Source organism: Astatotilapia calliptera, chromosome 4 (genome assembly GCF_964374335.1).
Source record: "Astatotilapia calliptera chromosome 4, fAstCal68.1, whole genome shotgun sequence".
Lineage (NCBI taxonomy): Eukaryota > Metazoa > Chordata > Actinopteri > Cichliformes > Cichlidae > Astatotilapia > Astatotilapia calliptera.
In genome coordinates this window covers 13,706,795-13,734,719 of record NC_137425.1, presented here as the reverse complement: position 1 = coordinate 13,734,719, position 27,925 = coordinate 13,706,795, and the positions used below count along the sequence as shown (strand labels likewise).

The following is a 27,925-nucleotide window of genomic DNA, read 5'->3' as shown; positions in this document are numbered from 1 at the left end:
TCAGACAGAGAGCGAGGTTAGAGCCCTCACATCACTGACAGGATTTTTGAACGATCGCTTTGACAGAGCACCATTTGCCAACGGGTGCATCTGCTGCAATCATGATTAAGAAAATGTCACCGCCCGAAAACGAGTTCGACATCCCGGCCAAGAATTGCCATCGGATGGTGATTCTGGGCTCCACAAAAGTTGGGAAGACAGCCATAATTTCTCGGTTTCTCAACGAGAGGTTTGATGACCAGTACACGCCTACTATCGAGGACTTTCACAGGAAATTCTACAGTATCAAGGGAGACGTTTACCAGCTGGACATTCTGGACACATCTGGGAACCATCCCTTCCCAGCAATGAGGAGGCTTTCAATCCTTACTGGTGAGTTGAGTTTTGCAGACACATGAAGCTTTGACCATGCATTTAATTAATTACAGTCAAATATTGTTATTATAATTTTATTTGATATTCAAATATACCTTCTCTTGTATTTCCAGGTGATGTGTTCATCTTGGTTTTCAGTCTCGATAACCGAGACTCCTTCCAAGAGGTGCAGCGCCTGAAGCGCCAGATATACGAGACCAAGTCCTGCCTGCGAAACAAAACCAAGGAGAACGTGGACGTCCCGCTGGTCATCTGCGGCAACAAGTGTGACAGGGACTTTTACCGTGAGGTGCAAGACGACGAGATTGAGCAGCTGGTTGGCGGGGACGAACATTGCGCATACTTTGAAATCTCAGCAAAGAAAAACACCAACGTAGACCAAATGTTTCAGACTCTCTTCACCATGGCCAAGCTGCCAAACGAAATGAGCCCCGACCGACACTGCAAAGTTTCCCTCCAGTACTGCGAGGTTCTCCACAGGAAGTCGTTCAAAAACAAGAAGTGCAAGGACGGGAACGCATATGGAATAGTGGCGCCGTTTGCACGGAGACCAAGCGTGCACAGTGACTTGATGTACATAAAGGAGAAAGCTGTAGGCGGCAGCCAAGCCAAAGAGAAAGGCTGCATCATATGCTGACAGTTCATTTGCCAGTTTGTGAAAGACTTTTCTGTGAGGGTTAGGAGCCGTGGTGGATAGCCAGTTTACTGACAAGGAATATGTAAGCCCATAAACTGACACAGTGGTGCAGCCTGGGCTGAGACTTGTGAACTAGCTCGGCTCATAAATCTCTGTGTAGTGCAGTAGATGCTCTGAAAATGCTGTAAATCTGTCTCTATTTTAACTTTCTAAGAGCAGCATTTGAGGAAAGAAGAAACATGTTTACACTTCACTGTACTTTTTCAACCATGGTGAAACTTGATTGTTCCATTATGATCAAATTTAATGCTAAATGTGTATTTATTGTCTACCCAGACTTTTGCATAAGAAAATAAAACTTGTTACTTTTATAGTCTGCCTTCCCCTTCTTTTTCATTTCAAGCAAATCTCCAAGAAGTTGCATTAAAAACAAAGCTTCACACTCTTCACAGATCTCCGTTTCCCTTAACTAGAAAAATGTTGTCCATCTGTTAAAATGCACTTGTTGCGTCATCCTGACACGTCATTCACATGCAGATTAAAACTGCAAGAAGCCCTTATTAAGAAGCTCGCCGTGGTTCATAGTCTGTTTTATGTATTCCGAATAACCTTAAAGGACGAAGCTTATACAAAATACAATTTATTACAACGTATCAATATCATGGGACTCAAAAAAGCGAAAAATCCCAATTTAATACAAATATCATATAAACAAATTTGCGCTGTGGTAACACAAAACAAAGACAAGTTCAAAACATGTTGCAGTCCGACACAATTAAAGAAAAGACGGTTATTATTTCAATGTCCATCCGGTGTTCCTGAATCACGCCACCTCCATTTACTTCCTCCATACTGCGTGCATACCAAGTCTTTTAGTCTCACGATGCTTTTGGCACGTCAAACATGCACAGACTTTTATATTTCTGCAGCAGCTGGTTCTTGGTGCGAACCTGTTCCCGCAACGTGGCCAGCTGCTGCTGCTGCTCCAGCGGACTGCTGTCTATCCCCGGCATGTTGGAGATCTGCTCTCGAGCCTCCTGGATCTTTGCCTTTAGTTTACCAAGTTCTTGGAGGACATCCTGGTTGTCTTTGTCCATGCTTTAAGCAAATGGGGGAAAAGAAGAGTGCGTCATCCGTCTGCTTTGTTATTGCAGACACTTAACGTAACATTTGTAGCTATCGGCATTAGCTTCAGCTAACACAGCAAACAACATAGCAACTCCACCAAGCGACTGAGACAAGCAAGTGTTGTCCCGTGCATACAGCACACAATGTGACAACACACGAACCAATAAATACTCTTACCATTTAATAATATCATGAACTAAAGGTAGCAGAGAGCAGTCATCGCTCTCTTTGTCGAGCTTCGCCTGAGCTGTCGCCATCTCTCTTCAGCTTCCCGGCGCAGATTGTTTACGTCAGCCACAAAGCTGATGACATCACTACATTCGAATTGTAAAAAACTAATAGAAATATTTATTTCTATTCATTCGACCTTTTCGAGATATAGTGCTATACTTTGTAATTGCGTGGATACGCACTGTGTGCTGTACGTATTTTCTTCAATTACCTGGAGCAGGGGTGTAAAACATAAGCCCCGCGGGGCAGAACCGGCTGGCAAAGACTGCAGTCCGGCCCACTGGATGCTATGTGTGAAAGAGTGCACAATTTTTTTGACTTTTAAATGAATTTTTAAAACTTTTGCATGCCCCCCTCCCATCCCCACCAGAATAAATAAATAGTGAGTGGTAATTCATAATTAGATAATTACAGGCCAGTCTGGGCAACTTTCTCTGTAATTTTACACATTTTCTTTCTTATAATTTAAGCCCAAACAATTCTGCTGATACATTTCTTTCATTTACTACAGCAGCATTTCTTTATCATGTGGAAAAACCGTTGAAGTCGCTCTCCTTTTTCTAATATTAAGATACCGCTGTGATTAAATGTGCAGTTAAAATTTAATTCACTGGCAGAAAGGCTCAACCCACTTAAGATAAAAGTGAGCTGTATGTGGGCCACAATGTCAAATAAGTTTTACATTCTTGACCTGCAGTAAAGTTCATAAACAAACAGACACACATACATTATTTACAGAATGTATTTTTGTGTTTTTGCTATACAAGTCCAGGTTGAGTGTAAAAACTCATGAAAATAAAGTAAAAAATAAATAAGTCTAACAAAACAAAACAAAAAACAAGAAAAAGAGCAATGAATGAATGAATGGACATGCAGACTATACAGGTAAAGTGAATCACACTGAAAGGCAAAATAGAGGAGATTAGTTTTTCATTCATTGCTAAAATTTTTGAAATAAATAAAAAAATAAAAAGGCACAATTAAAATTATGTAATTCCTTTTGCTGCCTTGGGTTCTCTTTTGAGCACCCAATGAACTATGAAAATGCAAAAGGGAATTATGACCTTAAGCAATATAGGCTGAAAAAAGCTGAGGGAGAAATGATGTCAACATCATTTACTTTAAAGTGTCATCATTGAATTCATTACACAGCATCAAGGAAACAAAGTTGCTGTCTTCTCATCTTGAGTCTAAGGTGTTAAAGTGGTGGTTAGCCTAAAGCTAACTGTATTTTAAGAGAAACCAATGAAACCTATTTTTTTCCTACTGTTTATGCTAATAACTTTCCCCAGGTGTTTTTTATTTTGAATGAAACCCACGGCAGCACACATTGGCCCTTAAATAAGCCCAGATAATCCATTAATACACCGAGCAAACAAAGCTGACCTGCAATGAGTGGGAAAATTTGCTTCACATCCCAATACCTAGCAACCTGAAACATCTATTTCGGCAGTAAATGCAATCTACTATCCCTACAAGTGTAACACATGTCATGCATGTTGAGTGAAGCATGGCAACCCATATAAACTTTGACATGCACAAATATAATCTAATGGACTACAATGTATCCGACTATATTTATATATTATATTCAACTTATAGAGATTAATGCAGAATAGTGGCATACGATAAACCTAGAAAACAGGATGGAATCAATACCTTTTTTAAATGAATTCTCAGGAACAAATCACAGTATTGTCATAACTGTGCAAATATAAAACTAATCTGTCTTGTCTTCCCTTACATTGACCCATATTCCTGGGAGATCAGTCACCAGCAGGTCTCTATGTTGGCCTCATTAAATGTGAAGTTAAATCTCAGTAAAGATGATCTTAAATATTCATTGGCTGTGTCACAGAGGTGGTCTCATTGCTGCAGTGACTAATGAGAATGCTTCCTTATAGTGTTTGCTACGTGTGGGTAATGAGTGTGCCAGGTATGGGAAGAGGAAGGGAGCAGCTGCTGAAATTAAGCTTTGATGAAAACAAATAGCCATGAAAAAATATAGGTCAGCAGGAAACATTTTCTCTCATACCTCAGTGTGTGGCATCATTGAAGATCCTACCAGAAGCTCAGTCCTCACACTAATTTCCAGTATGACAGAGTGTTACATACTGCTCAAACTTACATGAGTTAGTACAGGTGACCTAGATTGAGTTTGTTGGGCATTATGTTCCCTAAGTGTTTTACCATTTGGGTCAGGGAAAGCTCTGACACCTTATATTAATACATTTTAAAAAGTGGGTCATTTTGTGACCCAGCATTATTAGAAAGGTATGAAAATATCCCAATGGCTAACACGCACAGTAGAGAGAATAAATATCCCATTATTATATGAACACAGGAATTTAGTTCATTGACTTTTATTTGACTGAACATTTTTTATTTGTGGTGTGGTCTGGTTTTTAGGCTTCATGAACATTAGTGACATCTTTAGTCCTGTTCTTGATACTCAAGTGACTATTCATTCGGCGAAAGCAGTGACAGTGATAACATGAAGTTAAAAGTATATGAAAAGCATTTAGAAATGTAACATTTTAATTATGACTTATATTTTGTTTTATTGTAAGTGGCCTGCTTTCATTACGGTTCTTTAAATTAGTTGTTCCATATATACAGTGACTGCAGAGCATGATAATTAACACATCTACTTACACTTGCTGTGTTAACGAAGCATGTTCTAGCATAAAACTGCAAAATCAAATACCTGTTGTCAACACCTTGTGATGCAACTGAAAGTAGAAAAATGTTGATAGATTTAAGGAAAATCCATGTTAATTATTTTTTTAATGGCTTCTGTAATCCATCTACTCTAGTCCGTTTTCTTCTATTTATCCAGTTTAAGACTGGAGCCTATCCAAGCTGCCAAAAGGTAAACTGTGGAGTACTCCCTGAATAGGTCACACTCTACTGCAGGGCAAACAGAACGATAACCAATGTGGCAAATTTAAAATCACCATTAATGTAACCCCTTGGACTGTAGGATCAGGCCAGAAAACCCATGCTGACGCAGGGAAAATGTGCAAACTGCACACAGAAAGGCTCCAGCCAGCCAGTGGATTCAAATCCAGGACTTACTTGCTGCCAACAGCACATACTAGTCAACAGTGCTGGGGCGTGCTGCTTATGCTTATATAATATTTAGTGAAAATGTCAGTGGCTCTACTTTCAAGTAAAGTGACTGAATGCCTGCAGAGGTAGTGAGGTTTTATTAAACATCACAGGTAGTCGTGAAGGAATAGTGATTTGTAGATGCAGTCACATGTGTTCTGTAAGCTCTAAACATCACTTTCAGCTCATAGATCTATTCACACTTGCATGATCCTTCATAGTTCTCAAAGATCACAGTTCTCACATCTAGTTCATCTCAACAGCAATAGGTAGAAGAAGGGAGAAGTCAATTTTCAGATGTGAGGTAGGCTGAGGTTGATATTTACAACTGTCCTCTGTGAATATCAACCTCAGCCTTCCTTTAATAAACATTACTGGGAAGGATATACACTATTTACAGTGTATATCCTTCCCAGTAATGTTTATTAAAATGGAGTATGCATTTACATATTTATGGTTAGCTATTCAACAGAAAAAACTCTTCTAAGTAGTTCTTCTGTTTTGTTTTCTGTTTGGTTGTTTGCTTTTTTTTTTTTTACACAAAGCTCCTATTTTATTTCTTACTTAAAATTTCTTGAGAAGTAATCATTTCATCATACTTCATAACAAAATGTGATTTATTTATTTTCTAGCTCTCAATATAGATTTCTATGTAAGAACTCCAGCAGTAAAACTTTGCCCTGGAACATATCTCGTGTGGAGCCCAGACTAAACTTGTAACTTATAGCTAACAAGGGAATTATAGATATCTTTTAAGCCTGGGTGACTTTAGGACACTTCCAGTTGAACCCATATATAGGAGTCCCAGAGTGGCTTGCCTTTCCCCACTCAGCCTCTGTAATGACGTGAATGGGCAGCTGACAGTTTCCAACAGATGTGTCACCTCCCAGCATCTCTGACAGGATGCAGATGTCCTGTCTGCTAATCTGTGGTCTAATCTTAGCATGCATCTCTATATGAAAGACACAGTCACTGAAGCTGTGCATCATTAAAACAAATCGTTTCCCAATAAAATGAACCTTTCTTGTTATTTAGATTTAGGGCAAAGTGAAAGTTTTATTTGACAAGAGATTTGTTCCCATCATGTGAATCCTGGTTTCATAAAAGTTTCTAGGAAAGATGCTTTCACAAAGTGTCTTTATGTGCACCAAAGAGCTAGCCGGTCAGCTGCTGGTCATAATCCAATCCAAATTTGCATTTAATTTAATAAACACTACTTCACTGCCATGGATACTTGAGGATATGTGCATGAGATAGATCAGGGGTCAGGATTCAGTTGTACTAGTCAGCCTCTGTGGCATGTAACATGAAATGCACATTTGCACTCTGTCTGTTCTTAGTTGTTGGTCTATCCAAAACAGGAGAACATAATAAGCTGGTGCAGCTATTAATTGATTCCTGCACTTCATTTGACATTTTACTGTTCAACATCCTGATTATAACCAGAGTACGTTCATGCTCATCGTCTCTTATTTCCAAGAAATCTGAAGCTCGGTTCCACGAAGCTTTGGGTTTTTTTTAACAGGCCTCTTTGATTTCCATAATTGAATTACAGATGGAGTCATTGCTGCTGAGGACTCAGGCAAGGTTTGAACAAACAGTATATTTTCTGCCTGTTAAATGAAATAAATTGGGCACTGCAGGAAAAAGGTTTTGACTGTTTTCAAGATAAGAAGGGAATTTGTGCATGTCTGCATTTGAAAGAAAAAAAAAAAAAGTCCAAATGACAGATAGGTAACTGGTAAGAAACTGGTAAGATTGATGAATGTCGTAAATATGAATAGTACAATGTGCCCGAGGCCTGTCTCAATATTGGACAGTAACATATTTTTCTCCGTTTGGTTGAGGATAAACAGCATCATCTGAACTGTTATGTCTTCAAGACAGCAGGTTACTGAAACTTAAAACAGGCATGCTGTGTCAGGTTCACTGCTGCATACTGAAAAGCTACTATTCGTGATTGAAAAGGACAGTCTCAGGCCCAATGGTGCTCACCTTAATATTATGTATTTCTTTTAACTAATAAATGATTAATAACATGCATTCAGAAAACATTAACGTTTCGGAAAATGTCTTCAGGGAAGTAGGTGCAATTTCAAGAAGAGTTCATATTTAATTTGTTTCTACATGCAGAGAGTCCACCATCATGACATGCCCACAACGTAAAGCTCACAAAAGCATCATAAACCTTTCAGTGTAGATTTTTTGGAACCATACAGTACCATTTTATTCATGAAAAACAATTCCACTCCTGTGGAATGACCACTACTGGAATAGCAGTGCATTTTACTGTATAACTGGAATTAAAAATATTCCTCAGGAAATCCCAAATAGTGTAATACAGCCTTTGTTTGGTGTCAAGCAAAACATCTGGTGGGTAATAATGCTGATACAACACCTTTTCCTTTTCTGTGTGCTTATGATCAGACTTCAAAGTCTGTTTTAATTTAATGATACTGGGGGAAAAAGAGATGTTATAAGCAACAGGGGATGCAGAGCAATGACAAGCTTGAGGCTTGCACAGACTTCTCCAAAATGGGCTGTATTAAAAAGAAGAGATATTAAATGTGGGAATGAATTCATAGTTAGAAATCAGTATATAAAATCCAGAATTGTGGGCTTTGTTGCGCAAAATTAGCTAACACTGCCCCCAAGTGAAAAATGTAAGAAAGTAGCACTTTATGAATCAAAACAAACAAACAAAAACATTTTCTGTTCTTTTTCAACCCTCTCATAAATATTAAAAAATAAATCATAAAAATAAATCATGCAAATCATACACAGGCTTTCGGAACACAGCCTTGGGTTCATAATGTATAAAGGTAGTAATTAGTGTGATAGAGTAGGGCTGTACTGAGACCAGCTGCTTGATCTTGGTTGCCGTCATCTCAGGTGCAGATACACTCATTTACAACTTTCTCCACCACCTTTCCTAAACACAGCACGAGTATGAGAACATTATAAGTCACTATCCACTAAGCCACCTCCTTAATGCTGTGACTATTAGGTATTACCAACGCTTTTGAAGGTCCTCTGTTGCCTTTGGTGATCGTGGGTGACCAGGATGCTGTCAACAAGACCACTGGATCCTGTTGGTTGGCTTCCATACAAAGCTTATAAAAAATCTTAGGTCTTCCATATGGAGTTTGTCAAGGCTTTAAATGCTGACATACAGTGTACCATATAGTTATATTTAAAGATTAGCATTGCATTTTTGAGCCCTCAGCCAGGGGTAATTATTCCCTAACTGTCTTACTTTCATGTCAGTCATTTCGGCATAAACATTTTCAAATTTCCTTGCATCCTTTATGCCCATGCACAATTTATCCACTAGGTGGTAGGCTTCAATTGTTTAATTTAAAGGGGTTACACGTTTAATAGGACTGCACCTTCAAATATGTGCTGGAGATTTTTGCACATGTTCAAATAAACAAAAATCCACTTTACACTATTGCTATTATATCACACACTCAACTGCACTGCAATCATAAACTGAAACTTTTACATGAATAAAGAGTGACTATGTAAGAAAGAGGCATCGCCTCAATAGAACATCCTCTAACCGAGGCGGACATGATACAGGACAGCAACAAATAGGTTTTTCTTTTTTAATATTGCTTATTTCAGAAGCAACAAACCCTTCCACTCATGGATGTAGCGTGAACCATTCAGAATAACGTTCTTGTAAAATTTGGTTCAGTTATATACTCCACGTTATCCGGGACAGGAGGCGTTTGTCTCAAGCCTGTGTCATCGACGAAGTCAATGGTTACGGGACACTCTAGGCTGTAAAACAAGCACACCATTCGAGTTCCAACACGAACGTAGTGACGTAATTTTTTGTGGCAAATCATAGCGCAGGCTGGGCGGGCATTGTGAAGCTGTAGTTGAGTGTTAGCAGGCTAACTAGAGAAAGAAAGCTAACTAATCGTGAGAGTGGAAGTGGAGCTAAACGAAAAGCCAACTGTCAAAACAGCAAGGGGAACAGAATTTTAGTGAAGTGATAATTCTGTTTGATGACTACATGAAAAGATTTAGACCTAGTTAATCAAAGACCGTGTTTGTCAGATGCCCGAGGAGCATTTTGGATACTACATCGATTGTCCCATTTCCAAACGGAAACCATTTCTGGACAGACAATTCGTGCTAGCTAGCCTAGCTAAGTGAATAATCCAGGAGACTTTTCATTGTCACCTAAAAACCCATACTGAATGTTTTGTCTGTCATGAGTCCGGCCGGGTGCTCCCATGTGAACGGTTATAAGGTGGATAATTGGAAACAAAATCTTCGAGTCATATACCAATGCTTTGTTTGGAGTGGTACTGCTGAGACCAGGAGACGCAAGGTAAAAACAAAAAAACACAGGAACTGCAACGCTAGCCTCACAAACAGAAGTGAAATAATTTTTAATGTGGCACAGACAGACAAAGAACTGGAGTGCAAATGGTGTCCCACACGAAGCACAATCACAAAATCTTAATGAAAGTACTCTTGCAGCAGCAAATGTTGCCAGTACTATGGTTAGCCACCGGTAACTTAGCTAGCAGGACTCTGCCTGGTGAACTGCGGATACTGTAGGATCCTTAGCAGAATTAACTAAAACACTGAAATTGTCTTTAATAAGTGAAACACTGTTAATTCGAGAAAATCTGCTATTAGCTGAGCGTTTTGCTGGATGTCTAAACTTGGATTTTTTTCTTTCCTTTTTTTGGAGTTGTGGTCACGGGTTAACAGTAACCACACCAATTGGGACCTATTGTGTCTTCGCACGAACACACAGAGTCCTTACGTTATTAGCGGGTTTCTGTTGGGCTTACTAGGTCATTGTTTTTTTGTGTGCGTGTTTCTTTTTTTTTTTTATTTTGCTCTCTTCTCTACCCTGGCCATGTCGCTTTCAGGGGCTTCCGCTGATTGCTTTATTCCCAGTTTATTTTTGGGCTCATCCCACACCTGCTTGGCCTACACAGCTACGAGTATCTCTCTACACTGATGTCATCACTGGACCGTGCTGCAGTTTCTGTTATATTCCCACCCTTTCACTCCTTTTCTTTCTTCTTTTTCTTTCCTCTTGTTTTTTTGAGCCACTGTTTTCACATTGTCTAGCTTGGCTTTGTTTTCACCTTGCATTAGCAACAGTTTGATTGTTGCTTGCTTATAAGCCATCTATGCTTCACCTGCATGTTGTAATGCATATTTATGCCGTTGTGATAAAATAGGTACTTCACAGTGATGCAGGATGGGCAGAGCTGGTGAGTTGATGCTTTCCCCCCTCTCCTCATCTTCACTGACATAATGCAGGTAGTTCAGATGAATAAGAGCTGGCTTGCTTGCTTTCCTCCCGCTCACCCACCCGCTTCAGTGCCTCCTTCATTTAGTGGACATAATATTGGATGTAAACCAGTGTAGCAGGAGGCATCGGCCCCATCCTTTTATCGTTTGTGATGCACTGTTACAGCCAGAAATATTGCCTGTTGGGGAGGGTGGACCATGAGTAGAACAGCCAAAAGCATGGCTCAGTTACATTGCGGGTATGTTAGAGCAAATAGTGCTAAATGGCCAGTAACCCTTTTTTGCTTATACAGTGTTGAAATGACATGCTTTAACTTGAGCACAGCGCTCACCCTGTCTGTCTTAATTCTTTTTTCACCCACCCAAGACGACAGAATTATAAAGCAAAACTGTGAGAGAGCATCTGAAAATGTATACATGACGGTATAATGGGGGGCACTGCTACAATTTATTTTAAAAACCTGTTTGGTTTCTTTGGCACACTACAGACAAGAAAGCGCTCAACAGCAGCTCAAGTCCGTCGTAAAAGTATGACTTGTCATAGGTGTTGCTCACTTCTCAGTGATGTACAGAGTTATGGCTAAACTCCTGTTGTTGTGTTTAGTGGTGGCTAATCTGGTTTGTCCTATACATTTGGGAGGAATCTTTCCGTATCTGTTTTGCAGCGCTCTCTGTCTCAGCAACATTCCTGTCAGCTCCACACAACCATCTTTTTTGCAAGATAATATCTTCCAGAGTCTCTGAATCAGCAGCAAGCTCCGCTTTTCACATAAAAAGTACGTCTAATAAATCTTTCCATGTGTCTGCAATGTTGAGACAAACACAACAGCAGTTTATCAGAGGTATAGTGATGTTTCTTTTCCTATTTTTTTCCATCAATCCTGCGCCATCTGTGCTTGGTAGTATGTTGCATAAATAACAGTCATCCAGGCCCAATCCTGCTAGATGTTAAGTGCTCAAGGATAGATGACGGTTTTGCATTGAAAGTAGTGACAAGCAGGTTTCTGTACAGTTTAACATTTTCAGTTCCAGACTGGATTGCATTTTAATTCATGCTCTGTGCTCCACATTTCCATGTACTTTATCAGTTCAGTTTTTCATTATAATGTATCCCCCTAGATTCTCTATCATGTCAAATTATCACAATACGCCTGTAGCCTTAGAGTCATGCAGGCTTTTTCCATGTTTCTTGCTTGCTATACCTTGTTATATTTCCTTCATCGAGCATATGACTATTTATTATATTGAAATAGTATGTTTACATACGGCTGAAAGCAGGTAGAAAAGAGAAGTTAAAGTTTCTGCATTTTACTTAGTTGATATATTTGTGCCTTACAACTTGTCACTGAGCCTGTTTAGCTTCTAACGAATGTAACATGCAGAGCACTACTGTGCTGGTTCATTGGTACAAAAGTAAAGTTGAGACCACTTTGTGTTTGTTCTTAAGATCATTAGATACCAGTATGACTTTATGTTGAATACTTATTGCATCAAAATGGTTTGATTAGATGACACTGACACTGATGGATGTTGTGAATGTCATATTCATTGACTAGATAAAAGCTTATCTGTGCAGTTCCTTTTGCATATTCATCTTACACTGGTGGGAAGCCCTGTAAATTAAGAGGCACCTTCTAGAAAGATGAGAGTGTGGTTTTGGTTTTAGAAGTGCCTTATAATCTTGTAATCTTGTATTGCATTTTTCCCATCTTCTTTTAGAAGGGACTGTCCTCAGCAGCCTTCCTGTAAGCTGTCACTCTTCCTACCTTAAGCCAATATCAATTCCCAGGTGATGCATTTACGCTGTCGCCTGTTCTGAATGTACAACCCTTCACTGGTAAAACCCGGTAGATTGAACATCAGGAATAGGACACTGCAGGAGAGATGTGGTGACCCAGTGTGGCCTGGGATTCTGTGTGTTTCATTTTGAGGACCTTAGGATTATTTATTTTTTGCATTATGGTTCTAGAGCAAATTCCCCATTCAGCTGGAATGACAAGTACTCTTATCTGCTGTGTAATGTTCTGCAATCTGCTACTGACACACAGTTGAAATATTAACCATAAACTCCACGTTTAATGTTGTTATTTTTTGTAGACTCTGTCACGCCTGAAGCCTGGTGTCATTTTGTTCTAAAAATGTAGCAACCGTCTTCTCTGCACAATCACAAATGGCCTCTAAATCATTTCGTAATTGGGACACAAACGGTCCATTGAGAAAACAATTAAATACAAATAAAGGGGCGTTTTGAAGATGCCCCGTGAAATGAAATGGCAAGAATAAACAAGTATGCAGTGTTGTTTGTCTTCGGGGTGGATTTATTCCAGATGAATAAGTCTGTGGTTCATTGTATTTAGCCTTGAACAAGAACCTAGATGCTGGTTAGTGGAAAGATCTTCTTTAGCCATACTGGGTAGCGAAAGGATTGGAAAGGAAAGACCATTGTTTTGGTTTGCTTTCCCTTCTGTCTTTCAAATCCCTTCTGTTTTTGATATGCTAAGCTAGTGTGCTTTAAATTCTGTGTGTGATTAAAATGGGTATGTCGTGTGGGACCTTTTCTGTGCTGTTTCCTGACATTTTATTTCTCTTAATTGCCAGATTTCCATTTAAGTGGACTTTGACAGAAGGGTGTCAGAGCAGCTTTTGTGTCATTTGATTGAGGCTAATCTATTTCAGTTGTATTCAAAATTTATAGTTTGTGAATGGCCATGGTTGTGAGTGGTAATGCCTCTATTCATACTTATTTATCTTGACATTGCTTAATCCAGGACGATGAACTCTTATTTCATTTACTGGACTACTCCACAGTGAGGGTCTGTGCAATACAGTTAAACAAGAGATATTACCCTAGGTTGAGTGGAAACGGGGTAGGATGAAAGCAGAGTGGGGTGGGGTTGGCAGAATTTTTGCAACCATAACTACTTTGAAGATTGTGCTGTTACTTAGATTAAAGAGTAATGATTAGAGAGCTGACAGTAGTGAACTTGTATTTTCTAGTTTTGATAAATCATATATGATCTGAGAAACCACACCCCCTGCCCCCCAGCCTTCCTCTACCTTTCCCATAAGTGCAAACCCCCCTTTGTGCTTTTCTGCTTTTGATGAGAGAAGATGAGAAATAAATCATTTGCTAGATGCTGCTGGAAATTTCAGAAAACGGATATATTTTCAAGGCTTGACACAATTACGACGCCCGTCTCTCCCTCCTCTTCTTTCAGTTGGCATGCACACATGCACAAAATCACCGAGGCACGGCCCATCCCAGAGAGCGCCTGATTTCTGTGCTATGAGGAGATCTCTTTGTCAGATCTGCCTCCATCGCATCACAGGCCTGCTCCTTGACTCATCAGCATACGTTTCTAGCGCCAGGATCTATTCCTACAGTCTCTTCTTATCACGCTTTTTTCCTCTTCTGCGCCCACGCCGCTGCTGCCTGCTTTACCTTGACTTTATTTTATTTGTAAACCTTGCTAAGCCATGGTTCTTCTAAAGTCTAGCCTATTAAGTTTGTTTCAAATACTCTTTTGATTATTCATATTTTATTTAACTTTATTGGTGTGCAGTACTGTACAGAAATCTTCAGCAGCTACTCATTTCTTTAGGTCCAGCTATTTTTTTTAAACATCTACATACATGCCTGGAAATATAGTGTATATAAAGCAAAAATAGAATTTGTACAATTCTCAATAGGTTGAAGGACAATATTTTGTGTCATCGCTGTTTTTCCACACAGCCTGAACCAAAAATCGATTTCTTTTGTAGTTTGGCATACCCCAGCTTTTTCTTCCAGTTTCCCTTCCTTAAGAATGGCTTCTGACAGTCACTCTTCCACTGAGACCATTTCTGATGAGGCTTCAGTGAACAGTAGATGGATCAAAATAAGGGCCACATACATCTCTCAGGTCCGGTGTGAGGTCTTTGTGGGATCCCCCCCGTTTGTTAAGGGCATGGCTTTTAATACTATCCATCTTCCCTGGATAGTTTTTAAGTCTGTCACTTCGTTTTTTTCAAGCTTCAGTTGTCACGTCTTAAATTTTTAAGGACACATTGCACACCATGACAATATATGCCAAATCTTCCAAGTTTTCTTTTGGGAATCATCTTGTTGGTGTAAAAATGCTATTTTACACAATTTAAAGGGTTGTATTGTTATGTGTAGTTAGAGCACTGATTTATCCCTTGAGTCGGGTGCCTTTTTATACTTGATTGATACATAGGTCATTATGAAGTGGTTTAACAATCAAACGCACAAAAAAAAATATATCACATTTCTTGGTCTGGTCAGATATAAGGACTGAAAAACCTTGGGAAGAACTGTTTTTCAAAACTACTTTAAAAATTAGAAGAAAATCTGGCTACTTGGAAATGGAACAAAGAAATGGTTGGGTTACTCAAGGCTTATGCTGAGTATTTATTGGAATTAAATAAAACATGGGTTGAATTATTATTTTTCGAATTATATCTTTATCTGAATTAATTTGATTTTGTGGATCCTGGGAAATGCATAATCAAATGGTCTATTTTTCTGTTAGTTATTTATTTATTTTTTTTCCTCTCATCCGATTGGCTTGCAGGCAACACTCTGTGGCTTTGGTGATGTCAGATTTTGGTTCCTGGGCCCCTGTCCAGGCCTGTTTTTTCCATGTCTGTATGCTCTCTGTCACTCCTTGGTTTCTTCTTATGTGGGTTTCGGTCTGTCAAGCACCATGGCTATGGCTCAGTGAGTCAGACTAAACAAATGGTCTGTAAACCCCTCCCAGAGTAATCATGGACCTGGTGTGTCACCTTGTGGTGCCCCTTTCACATGCTGTTTGCCTCCCAGTTTTTTAGTCATAGAAAGTCTTGCCTCATAAATACTCTGTGTCCTGAGGGAACTGTAACATACTCTGTGAACTTCTTTGTACTGTACCCCTAGGTGCATTTTATACTATTCTGGGTTTTTTCATTTCTGGTAAGACATACCAAAGGACAAATGTTAACAATCTTCCACTTGGAAGCAATTTTAAGTAAGTAGGTACAAAATTTACAAATAATAGCCACATATGTAAAGTGTTGGTTAAGCATATGGGTAGGATTTTGCATGAAAGTTTGCTCTTAGATAAACAATGGAGAGGAACATTAAAAAAAAATAGGTGTTTACAAAACAAAAGCTTTTGTGTTGTGGTATTATCTTTTGCAATGGCCTCATTGATCCTTACACCCGAATATTCAGATATGGGAGTCTGTGTAAGTGGAAAAAGAGCATGAGTTTGCAATTTCATTGGTCTCATTCCCCTTTGACTGATTCCCTCTTCCTCTCCCACAGACTGTTTCTTTTCATTGTCCTCCCTTCAACTACACTTCTCATTTGACTGTCCAGCAGGCTTTGGAAAGGCATCACTGCCACAAAGCATGCTGTTCGTGGCATGAGCCAGCCAATGAGGCTGCTGTCCAGCCCTCCCTTAGTACCACCATCTGGCTAATGAGCTGTCAGTCACTCTCCAGCGGCTGACCAGAACCAAGAGGCAATCAATCTCTTTTTTGTAGACACTTGGTCATTCCCTATAGTTAAAACCTTTCACTGAAGTGACAGCTTTTCTTGGGATTGACATTATGTCTACAAAACATTCTCTCTCCTTGTGAGAAAGACAATAGCATCAGACACTTGGATGACAATTACTTGGGTCTGTTCTGTAATATCACTTTTAAGGAAGCTATATTGCAATAGCTCCATTGTGGCTCTGTTCAGTGGTGCTTATAGATTTTCTCGCAAGTGATGGTTATGGCATATTGGTGCTGAAGGGAAAAACACGCAATTTGATGATTAGTCCAAGGGTGCCATTCAAAACAAGCTGCTCTTCAATTTCTGATTAAATAAATAGTTGTCTTATTTTGGTAGAGCAGGCTTTGGGCATCTGATAGCTGCAATAACCATATAGCAATTTGTTAGCTTGGACAGTTAAACATCTCTGCAGCTTAACAAACTTGTTCATAAATTATTATTGTTTTTAAGAGGTGAATTGAATTAAAGTTGGCTTTGTGCTCTTGTGTGATGGAGCTTTTTGCATTGATTCACAATGACCTTTCAAGGGAGTATGGCTGGTTTCCAAGTATATGCATATTCCAGAAGACGATCTCTAAATACAGTATTACTAATTAAATACCATATTTCATCTTTCACTGCTGCATTCTGCTTCCTGTTTTCTTCCACATCACTTAATGTCTTAAATAAAAGAGTAAAAGAATAGAGAATGCAGACTGTCACTCCCTTATTCAGTGATCTTAATTACTTTCACATATTCATTATGTAGATTGTCACGTGTTCAGCAGGCCTACAAAATCTGCACAAATCCCCAGTATGGAGTTCTCCTTCATACACTGTTTATTCGGATGTGTGTGTGTGTGTGTGTGTGTGTGTGTGTGTCTGTGTTAGTGTGTCTGTCTTTTTCGTTTTCCTGGGAAAAGTAGACTCTGTACACTAGGGGCTTAGGGTTTAGCTTTGTGTCGTTATACCACTATATGTGACAGTATGAGGCTAAACTACACACTCTAACAATCCCTTATGTCTCCTACAAGTTAAAATTCATATGTATGAGGTGGGAATACATTCTCAAGCCAAGACTACACAGCATTCATATCACTTTCAACAGACCATGCAATGAGCTGACGTGAAACCGTACAGATTCATGTTGTGTATCTCTAGGGCAGCTTACTGAAAGTGCATGTTGTGGGCCAGGCATTGTTATGTGAAAATAGTGGGGGTGGGGGGGTTACAGCATCATTCTGCCAAGACAGTGTCAGGCAACAGCCCCATGAGGTCAGTCAGAAGCAGTGCGGTTCTGGAGCATCACCATCAGTTTCCTTCCATAGTCTCTTGTTGACTTGCTCCTGTTAAATATGGAGTCAAAGAAGACTCGGTATATGTGCACACTTGTGTCCAAGTACCACAGCAAATGTCTAACAATGTCTGTGTTTGCTGTGTGTGTTTTCAGGCGTATTTATAGTATGCACTTTTAATGTCAGTTACGGTTAATGTATGTGTGTGTGTTGAAAAGCATGCATGGGCTTATGAGTGCTAGGCAGCATGGTGAGTCACTGTTCTCATATAGCTTTGCTCTCTAGTCTGTATTGACTTTGTTGCCCCTCCCCTCCTTGCTCCTCTCTTTACAGCAGCAAGAAGGTTCTCCGTTGAGCCAGACCTTTGTCCACATCATAATTGTTGTCATCATTCTCTCTCCTCCTCAGTTACAGCTCATCACATTACTGGCTACGTTTGAATAACTGAATGCATTACCCTTAATGCTTGGAGTAAGTGTGACGTACTGATGGCACTTTTGTGAAGTTAGATCTAGAGCACTGGAGGATTCATATTTATTCCATCATAGTCATTTTTTGCTAGTAGCCCCACACAGCATCGGTGGACTCCACAAAGCATTATGCCCTCTTTTGCCCATGCTAATAATAGATTGGAGGTATAGTCGTTTAAATCGGTGGTTTTCTAAATCTGCTCTTCTATGAATCAGCAACTTTGCGCATCATTTCCCTTCACTCAGAGCACAGCCTAACCGCCCTCAAAGAGCGTGCATCCCAGGTGGGAGATGCAGCCTAGCGCAGCACGAACATGAGCTTGCTACCTGCCCGACACTTGTTCCAGTCATCTGAGCCAGCGGCTGATCAATAGCTGATCTAATAGAACATTAAAAGCTCCAGGTGCAGACAGAGATGCAGGACTGCTGACACTGAGGAGTAGACAGCCTGTGAACTATTGTAAGAGGCAGAGAACAGGGATAGATTTTCTGCCCAATACATCTGTATTGAGGTAGGGGAGGGTGAGGAGTAGGGTAAGGCGTGGCATTAGCAGGATTTCTTGTTTTTGGTGCTATGGTGCAGTGGAGAAATGGGGATTAACATCACTGCTGGTGGGATGAGTTTGGACAGGCAGTTAAAAACATGTTATTAATATTAAGTACAGTGAGTAGCTTTTCTTACTGGTGTATTTAGGGCTTAATTTATACTCTAAAAACGGAACTGCTTCTTCACTCTATCTGTTCTACTACTACTGTCTCCCATTTTACCTTTTATATGTTTTACATGCGACCTTAAAGATTTAGAGTTTGTTGTAGATGTTAGTTTTAAGTGACGTAATTAGTTCATTTCCTTATTCACTCACCAAGCTCATAGAGCTTTTCTTTGGTGCTGCCCCTTCTGCCCATTCAAAGCTGGCTGCCTCACAGACCAATTTGAATAAAAACAGAGCTTAGTGCCTGCAACCGTGAATATCCCCTCCACTGCAATGTCATCACAATCTAGCCCATGCCTACTAATGCTTATCCAAAACATAGACCGCACTGGGAGTTCTGCTGGCTACCTCTGTGTCATTGCATGGTACTGTCCGCATTGATCACATCCTGACTAGCATATTTTGTTGCAAATCAGATAAGTGAATTTTGAATTCTTTTCTCTTCTGACAGTAGAATTTTGCACAGGAATGGTATTTTTATCCTGCAACCACTGGCTCCTACACAATTTGTGACCATTTCTGCCCACTCCCACTGATAAATCATCTCTGCGGGGATTCAGGTCTCAGTCCAAATGTTTTTTTTCCTTCTAAAAAAACATAATGCCTCAAGTACAGTTAACAGCGGCATTTCTGTTATTGTTAACATATGAAATAGTTGTGTTAACTTCTGTTGTTAAAATTCTGTTGCAAGTAGCTGACAAGAGAAATGATAGAAATAGAGGGTATCAAGTATTAAATCTGGATATGTGCTATAGGTGGGAGAATCATTACACTGCCACCCAATATCAATATTTTTTATATAAATTATTGTGTATGTAGTCCAAACTGATTTTTTTTTTCTTTAAATTGACCAATCCATCACTACTTTATAACTAGTCATGGTGGTATTCATTAAGCCAGATTAAGGTGAATAGAAGGTAACTAATCAGTGTTGGAGAAGGAGAAGAAAGTGACTCAGGTAATTCATTTGCCATTTAAACAATAAAAAAAAAAGAAAAAGACACGTTACACATTTGATAATGCTACAGTGAATAAACCATCATTGTATCATCAGGATTATTTTTTCCCCATTCCCAGGTATACTTTAAAGTAAGAAAGAGCCTTTCATTAGAATGGAGGACTAGGTTCAACAAGAAAATAGGTCAGCTGATTACCTGAATATATTGAATAACCAGGTTTTTCCATCATTTAAATTTTTTTCTTCCCTAAGCTTATTTTGTGATGACAATGCTAAGATTCATCGGGCTCAGCCTGTGAAAGAGGGGTCCACATAGCATGAGTCATTTTGACACATGGGTTAGCCATTAGAATACAGACCTCAGCCCCACTGAAAAACCTTTGGATGTGCTAGAGAAGATGCTTTATCTGAGACTGTAGCAGCATAACTACTGGTTCAGAGGCACCTGATCTACCATTAACTATAAGCTAACAATAAGCAAAAAGGAAAGTTTATTGTACTGAAAATGTATGCTGCATCTAATAATAATGCCTAAAGGAAATATATAATGTAAATGGAGCAGACTGTCTCTAGGGGCGTTTGGCTTTTGAAAGTGACTTGCTGAATTTGTGGGCTTGTGGCTAATTCAGCTTGAGGTGTTTTCACCATATTGGTGATTGCGAATTTTTTTGTTTTCTCCAGTTGTTTCGAACATTGGTGCAGATGAGCTTCAAATCACCATTTGCAGGAGTTGTAAGGATTTTTTTTAAGTACCGTAATTGTCGGACTATAAGCCGCTACTTTTTGCACAAGCTTTGAACCCTGCGGCTTTTAGTCAGGTGCGGCTTTTCTATGGATTGTCCAAGATTTTTGTGATATCGTAAGAGGATTTATTTTGTTTGTTCCGCTGTTGTACGGCACTACGTTGACTGGCAGGAGGGCATGTGATCAGACACACAGTATCGGGGTTCAAGAGTGGTATGTTGGTCACGTGTCCATCCGCCAGGCAACATAGTGCTGTACAAGTAGCGCGAAAAACAAACTTCAAATTAACGCTACGCGTTCAGCGGGAGTCGTGGATGACGAGCGGCAATAAACTTGCGAAAAGCAAGTTATGCTCAACTCCACCGGTGGAACCTGACAGCGTGGAAAAGTGTGAAAACATCCATGATCACCAACGGATTTCAAAGGGCTGGACTGCTGCATTATGGAGAGGAAGACACCGCCACGGCCCTTCAGAGGGTGTTCGACTCTGACACTGACAACGAGGATTTGTTTGGTTTTGAAAGTGACAACGAATGAAAGAAGCTGAGAGTGGATGACGTAGCCATCCTGAGCCTGTTCGTATCAGACACTGGAGAAGAGGACTTTGGTGGTTTTAGTGCGCAGGAAGAAGAGAAAGATGGTGGTGAATGACTGACTTTTCTTCTTGTTAAAGCCATGTCACTGCACCTGAGCCTAAAAGGTAGTCCGAATCTATTTTTCTGGTGTGCTGTAGGTTATTGTTATGTACTACATTTGTTACTCATTTATGAAGCACAGTACATGTTTCGTACTTGTAATTACCGCTACGTGCACATATACCTAAAAAGTTATGCAAATATGTACCCATAACTTGTTTTTCAAAATATTAATAAAAGTGATGTCTCCAAACAGCCATCTCTTTCCTGACAATTCCCTTTGTGCATATTCTCTTACATAAGTCAACATTGAAACACCTGCGGCTTTTGGTCAGGTGCAGCTAATGTATGTACAAAACAGGATTTTCCCCTGATTTTAGCTTGTGCGGCTAATATTCAGGTGCGCTTTGTAGTCCGGGAAATACGGTATTTGTCTCAGGAAGTGAGGTCTAAATATACTTTCTGTCCAAATATCACATGACAGAAAGTTAATTTTTAAGGAAGCATAAAAATGTTGCATTTCACCTTTAGGGGCCACTGGAAACAAAATGCATAGCCATACCAAGCGGCGAGATGAGATTTTAGCAACTGTGCCTTGCTGAACGGCGTTGTTACTTGCAGCTATAATGTTAGTTTCCTGAAACACAAAACCTGTACACAGACCTGAAACTAATGTGCCCGTAGGAGCCCAATTCAACGTCCCACTTCTTTGCCCAGTTCTTTGTCATGGGAACAAAGTTTCACTACAGAACATATTTACAATTGTAGTTAGTTATTTTAGGGATTGCATTATTAGTGGTATCTTTGATAATTGTGTAATAATACCATTTCATTGTTCACTGTTCTAATATGTGGTTTGTCCAGGAAGAAGAAGGCAAAACTGACTGGACCTCTTTTTAAATTCTTTTTTTATTTCTATGGCACAATGATGGTTTATGTTTTTCAGAGTGTCTCAGGTTATGCTTTTGAATCCCAATTCAAAGTTAACAATAGGCAGACAACATAACGCGGGACCGCTGAGTTTATATGCAGTAGCATTAGTTATAAAGTAGAGGGTGAGGTTAGTTTCACACACTGTGCCTAAAAGTGTAAAACCGAAAGCTGTCTGGTCAGTACTTTTTCCTTTTATTTTCGGTATCTTCACCTACTTCACAGCTCTTTTTGTGCTATCTCCCCTCTAAGTGGGTGACTCATTGCATCAGGTCTGCACCCTGAAAGGCTTTGATTAGATTGCTTTCTTTCTCCTCCCTTTCCTTATTCAATTTCTCCCTTTCAAAAAGGCATGCTGACAACTTTCTGCTGTAGTGTCCTTTAGATTCCTAAATAAACAAACAAAGATCAGACAAAGCTCTGATTTTAATTAGATCATTAATACTGCATTTATATATTTATTAGGGGTGCAACGATACACAAAATTCACGGTTCGGTTCGGTTCGATACTTTGGTGTCACGGTTCGATATTTTTTCGATACAAAAAAATGTTCATGCCTTTTTAATTTGTCATTTATTAAAATTATAAATATATCTTTTAACTCAAAAGTACAGTTTTTAAATTTAACCCTAACCCTTGTGCGTGTTTTTTATTTTGACAGCGAATGCGCACCTGCGGACCACTTATGTGCAGCCCTGGTTATTTAGCTCGTCATATTGCAGCCACAGAAATTATTTTGTCCATGAAACCATAAAGCTGCACTTTCTTTTTGCCTTATAGTCTGATTTGTCATAACTTCTCCGTTTTGTGGTAAGCTTTTCTTTGGCTGTCACTTCTTCACCCTGACCTGTCTTATTTGGCTCAGCAGAACTAAAATATATATCTGTCTGTGAAGGTTCTCAGTCATCCAGGTCATCGTAGTCAAATATATATCCTGCTGCTTTTACACACGCACTCACATAAGCTCAGCGATTCTCTGCGCGATCAACCTCTCACATGTTTAAGCTGCGGGAGATTTCACTTGTCATGTTTGCATAGTAAGCTAACGATTAATAAGACGATGTCAGAGGAATTGGTGCGCAAATTATCATCACTCACCAATCAGTGCTGTCGCTCTCTATACACAGTTCGCACGATTGCAAAGTGAAAACAAAAAAGCAAGCGCAAATTCAAACGCGATTTCAATATGTCACATATTGACAGTGGCTCACCGATGCCAATTACATAATTACCCAGCTACATTTCTGAAAGAATGCAAAAGCATTGACATATATTTTTCCTTCCTACAATAGCCCGACGGGCAGGGCAGAGATAGATTTTGGTAGCCCTACTGGAAAAATCGCTAGCCCTGGGACGTCGGGCTAGCGATTTTGCGAGCCCTGTATCTGATTGAGGAATCACTCATCTTTGGAAAAGAGAGTTTATTACAGAGAAATGTCTCTTTCCAAAATAAAAGCTATACTATCCGCTTCTTCTGGGCTATATTCTCAGCAGCATATTAAACATATCAGGTCCCCATAAGGAGAATCATGTGCTAACAGCTGTCTAAATGACTCGGCTAAAGTTAATAGCATGCTTGCTTGTTTTTTTTCTGCTTCCACTTGTCTTTGCACTAGGATGATGTCGGCGTAAATGTGCAGTCATATTCGTTGTGTTCCCACTAGTGCTTTCAGGTTAATCTCGTTGAAATGACATTAACGCCACAACACGACAAATCTCCGTTAATGAGCTACCGCCGATCGCCCCGTGCATGGGGCTAGACGGCCAACACGTTAACGAGCTAACTGCGCTAACACACTAGCTCCCACCCATGTAATTGAGCATTGCGTGGCACATCCAACATACTGTTTTACTTTAGTCCATGACTCGCTTACCTTCAGGGTCATACGTCACATGAAAACCAAAATAATTCCAAACGCCAGATCTGAATGAGGGTGGGGGAGGTCCATGTTGCAAGGAGAGCTTAACTTCTGTCTCGCTAGCTTGCCCTGCGCTCTTCCTTCTGACGATGCTGTCTGTGTTGAGCGCTCAGTGGATCTGCATTCGACTACTCCGCCTAGGCTGCACTGTCGAGCCTAGGCGGAGTAGTCGAACGCAGGTTCACTGAGCTCTCAACACAGACAGCATCGTCAGAAGGAAAGTTGATAAAATAAATTACAAATTTTGTATTGTTCGATACATATGCGTACCGAACCGAAAGCACTGTATCGAACGGTTCAATATCAATACGAATATATTTATAGTAGTTTCATGTTGACCTTTCACCCTTTTTAAATGCTTGACCTGCATGTCAAGCAGTTCTGTCCTACTCTATTGCTGATCACATTATTCAGAACTATAGTTCTACACATTGTGTTCATAGAACAGGTCCTTTATCCTCTGTGTCACTCATGCTCTTTAGCATTTTAGCTTTATAGTTGCTGCTTATTATTCTACATTGATTCCTTTAAGGAAGAGTTTTTTGCATGTTTGCCAGTTATGCCATGTTATGAATGAAATCACTGGCAACACACCTATTGCTGTTAGTGAGTTACCCGCACATTGTTTGCATCCTCTGGTGTGCCTGTCAAGCATCAACACCCTTTATGGCTTGCACATGTTTAATACAGAAAGATTCACTGTGAAATTAATTTGTCGCTGTGTTTGATTTGTCAGCAGGCCCAGCAGTCTTTAGTCTGTCCTCCTGTCAGGTTCATTCAAGCTTTGTGTCCTCAGAATTGTTTGTCTGACACTTGAAGATAGAACTTTATTTTTCTGCTCTTTATACTTTTACTAGGCCTCGAAGCTCTGTCCTGCTTCAGAGGATTTTCTCAAAATTATGGACTTGTCCTTTCCTGCCTTGATCTTAATTCCTTTTGTCCCCTGTTCTCTCCCAACCCCCGTAATCCCTTGGGTTCTTCTCCCCAGGCCAAGTCGTGTATCTGTCACATGTGTGGCGCCCACCTGAACCGACTCCACTCTTGTCTCTACTGCGTCTTTTTTGGCTGTTTTACAAAGAAACACATCCACGAACACGCAAAAAACAAGAGACACAATCTAGGTAAGTTGCTCACTCTCACGCACTCTAAGACCCTAGTTGGTTATATTTAAATTATTCTCACGACCAGTGGCAAAATAGATGCTGACTGCATTGCATTACAGTTCCTGTGGGAGTGCCTAGTCCCAGTCACATTTAAACTGGCAGTCTTCTTCAGCAAGGGGATGGTAGACTTTTGCTAATCTTGTGCTACCAAAAAGAGTAGCTTCAACATTACATACCAATTATGCTAAATAAGACAAAGGTATTAAAGAGCAAGATTTTGACATCACCCTGATGAGCACAATTAAATGTGGGAACAACAGAGACAATAGAACAGTTTTGTACACATCTTAATGGCTTTAATTGATTTAATCCATTTCAGCAGTTTGGTCACACACACACAGACACACACACTCCGTCCTGTGTGCGGGGATGCGGTCTTAATTAGCGTTGAGCTTTCCACAGGTGCCTCCCTGACACTGGCACTCTGTTCCTCTCTACCTCTAATCAAATTAATCCAAACTCCCTTGTCTGCTCCACTGCTAGATGTCAAGCTCCCTTCTCAGTGCTCTGTACCCATCATTTTCACTTCCCGTTCTTAGCAGGCTCACTCACAGGACTTTGCTCATGCCTTCTTTGTCTGCTTATTTTTCTATCAACCTCATTTCCCCACCTCTTCATCCTCTTACTGTTTTGCTCTTATGCTTCTCATGCCTTATGCAGGACCTTGTCTTCCTCCTCTCTCTGCCACTTGTATTATTCTAATTTTTCTTCATTAACCGGGTGCTGTTGTATGCAGTGGAGCATCCTGTTTCTATATATATTTTACTGTCTTTTCTTATTTCACGCCCTTGCAAAACACTGAGCAGCACATATACACCGGTTGGTTTTTCTACATGATGCATTAGCTCACCTTCTTATTGTGAGTAGCGCCAAAAACAGAAAGATGTCCGGTTAATCTAAAAATAGGTTGTCACAGCAACAGAGCTGAAATATTGTTGCTGTGGAGTTTGAAAATGGAAGAAGTTGGGTTGTGTTAATGGGAAGCACAAGTGGGGGTGGTAGACAAATACACCTTTTCCATCACTGCCTGCCTCACATCTGTCATTTTTCTAGTGGAAGCAATAAGGTTTTAGACAGCAAAATAATCATTTTAACCCCCCCCAAAATGTCTATTACTGTACAAAAGAAAAATACTTATAATTTGATTGCAATCTAATACTCACTCTCTTTCCCCCTCCTTCCTTCCTACAGCAATAGACCTATTATATGGTGGAATATATTGTTTTGTGTGTCAAGACTACATTTATGACAAAGACATGGAGCAGATTGCCAAAGAGGAACAGAGGAAAGCATGGAAATTGCAAGGTATAGCATTCTGTTTTCATTAATACAGTTTTCTTTCTTTTCTCTTTTTTAAACTAAAGCAGCCTGGTAATCTCTGCCCCGTCACATTTGTCCACAGGCATAGGGGAGAAGTACACGACGTGGGAGCCGACCAAGAGGGAGCTAGAGTTATTACGACACAATCCAAAGCGGAGGAAAATCACTACAAACTGCACCATAGGTGGGCAATCGATTGCACTGTTTATTCTGCACGTCTTAATCTGCACAGCTTTTCTTCTCATCGTAGTTGTGATTGCTGTGGGTTTTCTCCATGGCTCTTTGTGTGTTTGTGTACGTGTGTGTGCGCGCAAGTGTGCTTGGAGTCACTCATGCATTTAGGTGTAATACTCAAGGTCAACCAGACTGGGCAGCCCCGCAGGCAGTGGACTGGGAGAGGCAGGACACAGTGTTCCCTCTCAGATATATGCACACTACATCAGAATGTGTGTCTATCTCTACCCAGAGCTTGTTTTCTCTTTGTTCCTTTTTTGGAGTTATCTCTTGCCATGCTTTTACCCCTCCTGTTGTTTCCATTGTGTCTCTAATTTTGTACATGTAGTAATTTACCCTTTTTCCCCGCCCCGTCTCCCACCAGCCTTCACTCTCTTTATACCTTCAAACAATTTGCTTGGTCAACCTGACTGGGCAGTGGAACTGGTGTCTTTATGTGTGTGTGCCCACCATGACCAGTCTAAATTGTTTAGGCGCTCACTGAGCACTCTTATCAAGAACCAAACCTTGGTCAGTTGGATTAGACCCAAGATCTAGCTGTGTCTCACCTGTTCTTCTGGCCATCATTTCTCACTCTAAATGAATTCATTCAAAGCTTTGGGAACACATCCAAGTTGCACACAGTGTTGCTGGCATACCTGACCCAACACCATATTAACTTTTCAGCCAAACAAAAATGGATCACAAAGCATTGGTGGCTTTTATGCATAACTTCATTATGTTTAAATACATGAACCAGCCTTTTATATATCAATCTAGTGTTAAAAACCAAATCTAACTCAATTTATTAAATGTAAAAGAAGTGTTCAAACCTTTTACTTGACTTTATATTCTTACAAGGTGCATTTGTTTCACAATTTACACTACATGCCAGTACAAAAGCGTGACATCCAATTAACTCTTCAGAGCTCTGTGATTAAAATTCTGTCGAGCCACAGCTCAGGTTAAAGGCATAAAAGCAACGCGTATTCCCAGTAGCATAGAATTTTGATGTGTGTCATCTTCAGAAGTCCTTTGTAGGGATATATCCCTCAGTAAAAGACACATGACAGCTCACAGAGTTTACCAAATGCCATTTAAAGGACTCTGAGATAAATATTTTACTTTCTGGAAAGAGCTCTTAGTGAACATGAAGCACTGCTCATCTTCTGGTCACACCTCCATGGTAGAGCATGGTAGTAGCAGTATGATACTATGGAATTAGTTCTTAATAACAGGCCCAGGGAAACCCAATACAACTCAGTGAGTGAT

At 40.0% G+C, this 27,925-nt stretch overlaps 3 protein-coding genes across 3 annotated transcripts in view; 2 read left to right on the top strand and 1 right to left on the bottom strand.

The window, feature by feature from the left end:
• The first annotated feature begins 3 nt into the window (after positions 1–3).
• LOC113020025 (dexamethasone-induced Ras-related protein 1-like) lies at positions 4–1,385 on the top strand. Its single transcript, XM_026163695.2, has 2 exons — positions 4–372; positions 489–1,385. The coding sequence occupies exons 1-2, from the start codon at positions 102–104 to the stop codon at positions 1,010–1,012; spliced, it is 795 nt and encodes a 264-aa protein (XP_026019480.2). The 5' UTR covers positions 4–101; the 3' UTR covers positions 1,013–1,385.
• Positions 1,386–1,639: 254 nt separating this feature from the next.
• On the bottom strand, positions 1,640–2,472 carry med9 (mediator complex subunit 9). The gene is made up of 2 exons (XM_026163697.2): positions 2,318–2,472; positions 1,640–2,110 (listed from the first exon to the last, which is right to left on the bottom strand). Exons 1-2 carry the CDS (start codon positions 2,395–2,397, stop codon positions 1,891–1,893), a joined length of 300 nt encoding a protein of 99 aa, XP_026019482.1. The 5' UTR covers positions 2,398–2,472; the 3' UTR covers positions 1,640–1,890.
• A 6,885-nt stretch (positions 2,473–9,357) lies between these two features.
• The window catches only part of LOC113020721 (ubiquitin carboxyl-terminal hydrolase 22-like), a 28,406-nt gene continuing 9,838 nt past the window's right edge, over positions 9,358–27,925 (top strand). Inside the window, exons 1-4 of the mRNA XM_026164921.2 lie at positions 9,358–9,827; positions 24,946–25,078; positions 26,312–26,425; positions 26,523–26,624. Coding sequence (XP_026020706.1) covers positions 9,708–9,827; positions 24,946–25,078; positions 26,312–26,425; positions 26,523–26,624 — 469 coding nt within the window. The 5' untranslated portion in view covers positions 9,358–9,707. The remainder of the gene's footprint in view (positions 9,828–24,945; positions 25,079–26,311; positions 26,426–26,522; positions 26,625–27,925) is intronic.

Bases quoted from the DNA above. Each gene is read 5' to 3' on its own strand.
- LOC113020025 (XM_026163695.2), top strand. From the start codon at position 102: ATGATTAAGAAAATGTCACCGCCCGAAAACGAGTTCGACATCCCGGCC. The intron at 373-488 runs GTGAGTTGAGTT...TTGTATTTCCAG, and splicing joins GAGGCTTTCAATCCTTACTG to GTGATGTGTTCATCTTGGTT.
- med9 (XM_026163697.2), bottom strand. From the start codon at position 2,397: ATGGCGACAGCTCAGGCGAAGCTCGACAAAGAGAGCGATGACTGCTCT. The intron at 2,111-2,317 runs GTAAGAGTATTT...ATTTGCTTAAAG, and splicing joins GTTCATGATATTATTAAATG to CATGGACAAAGACAACCAGG.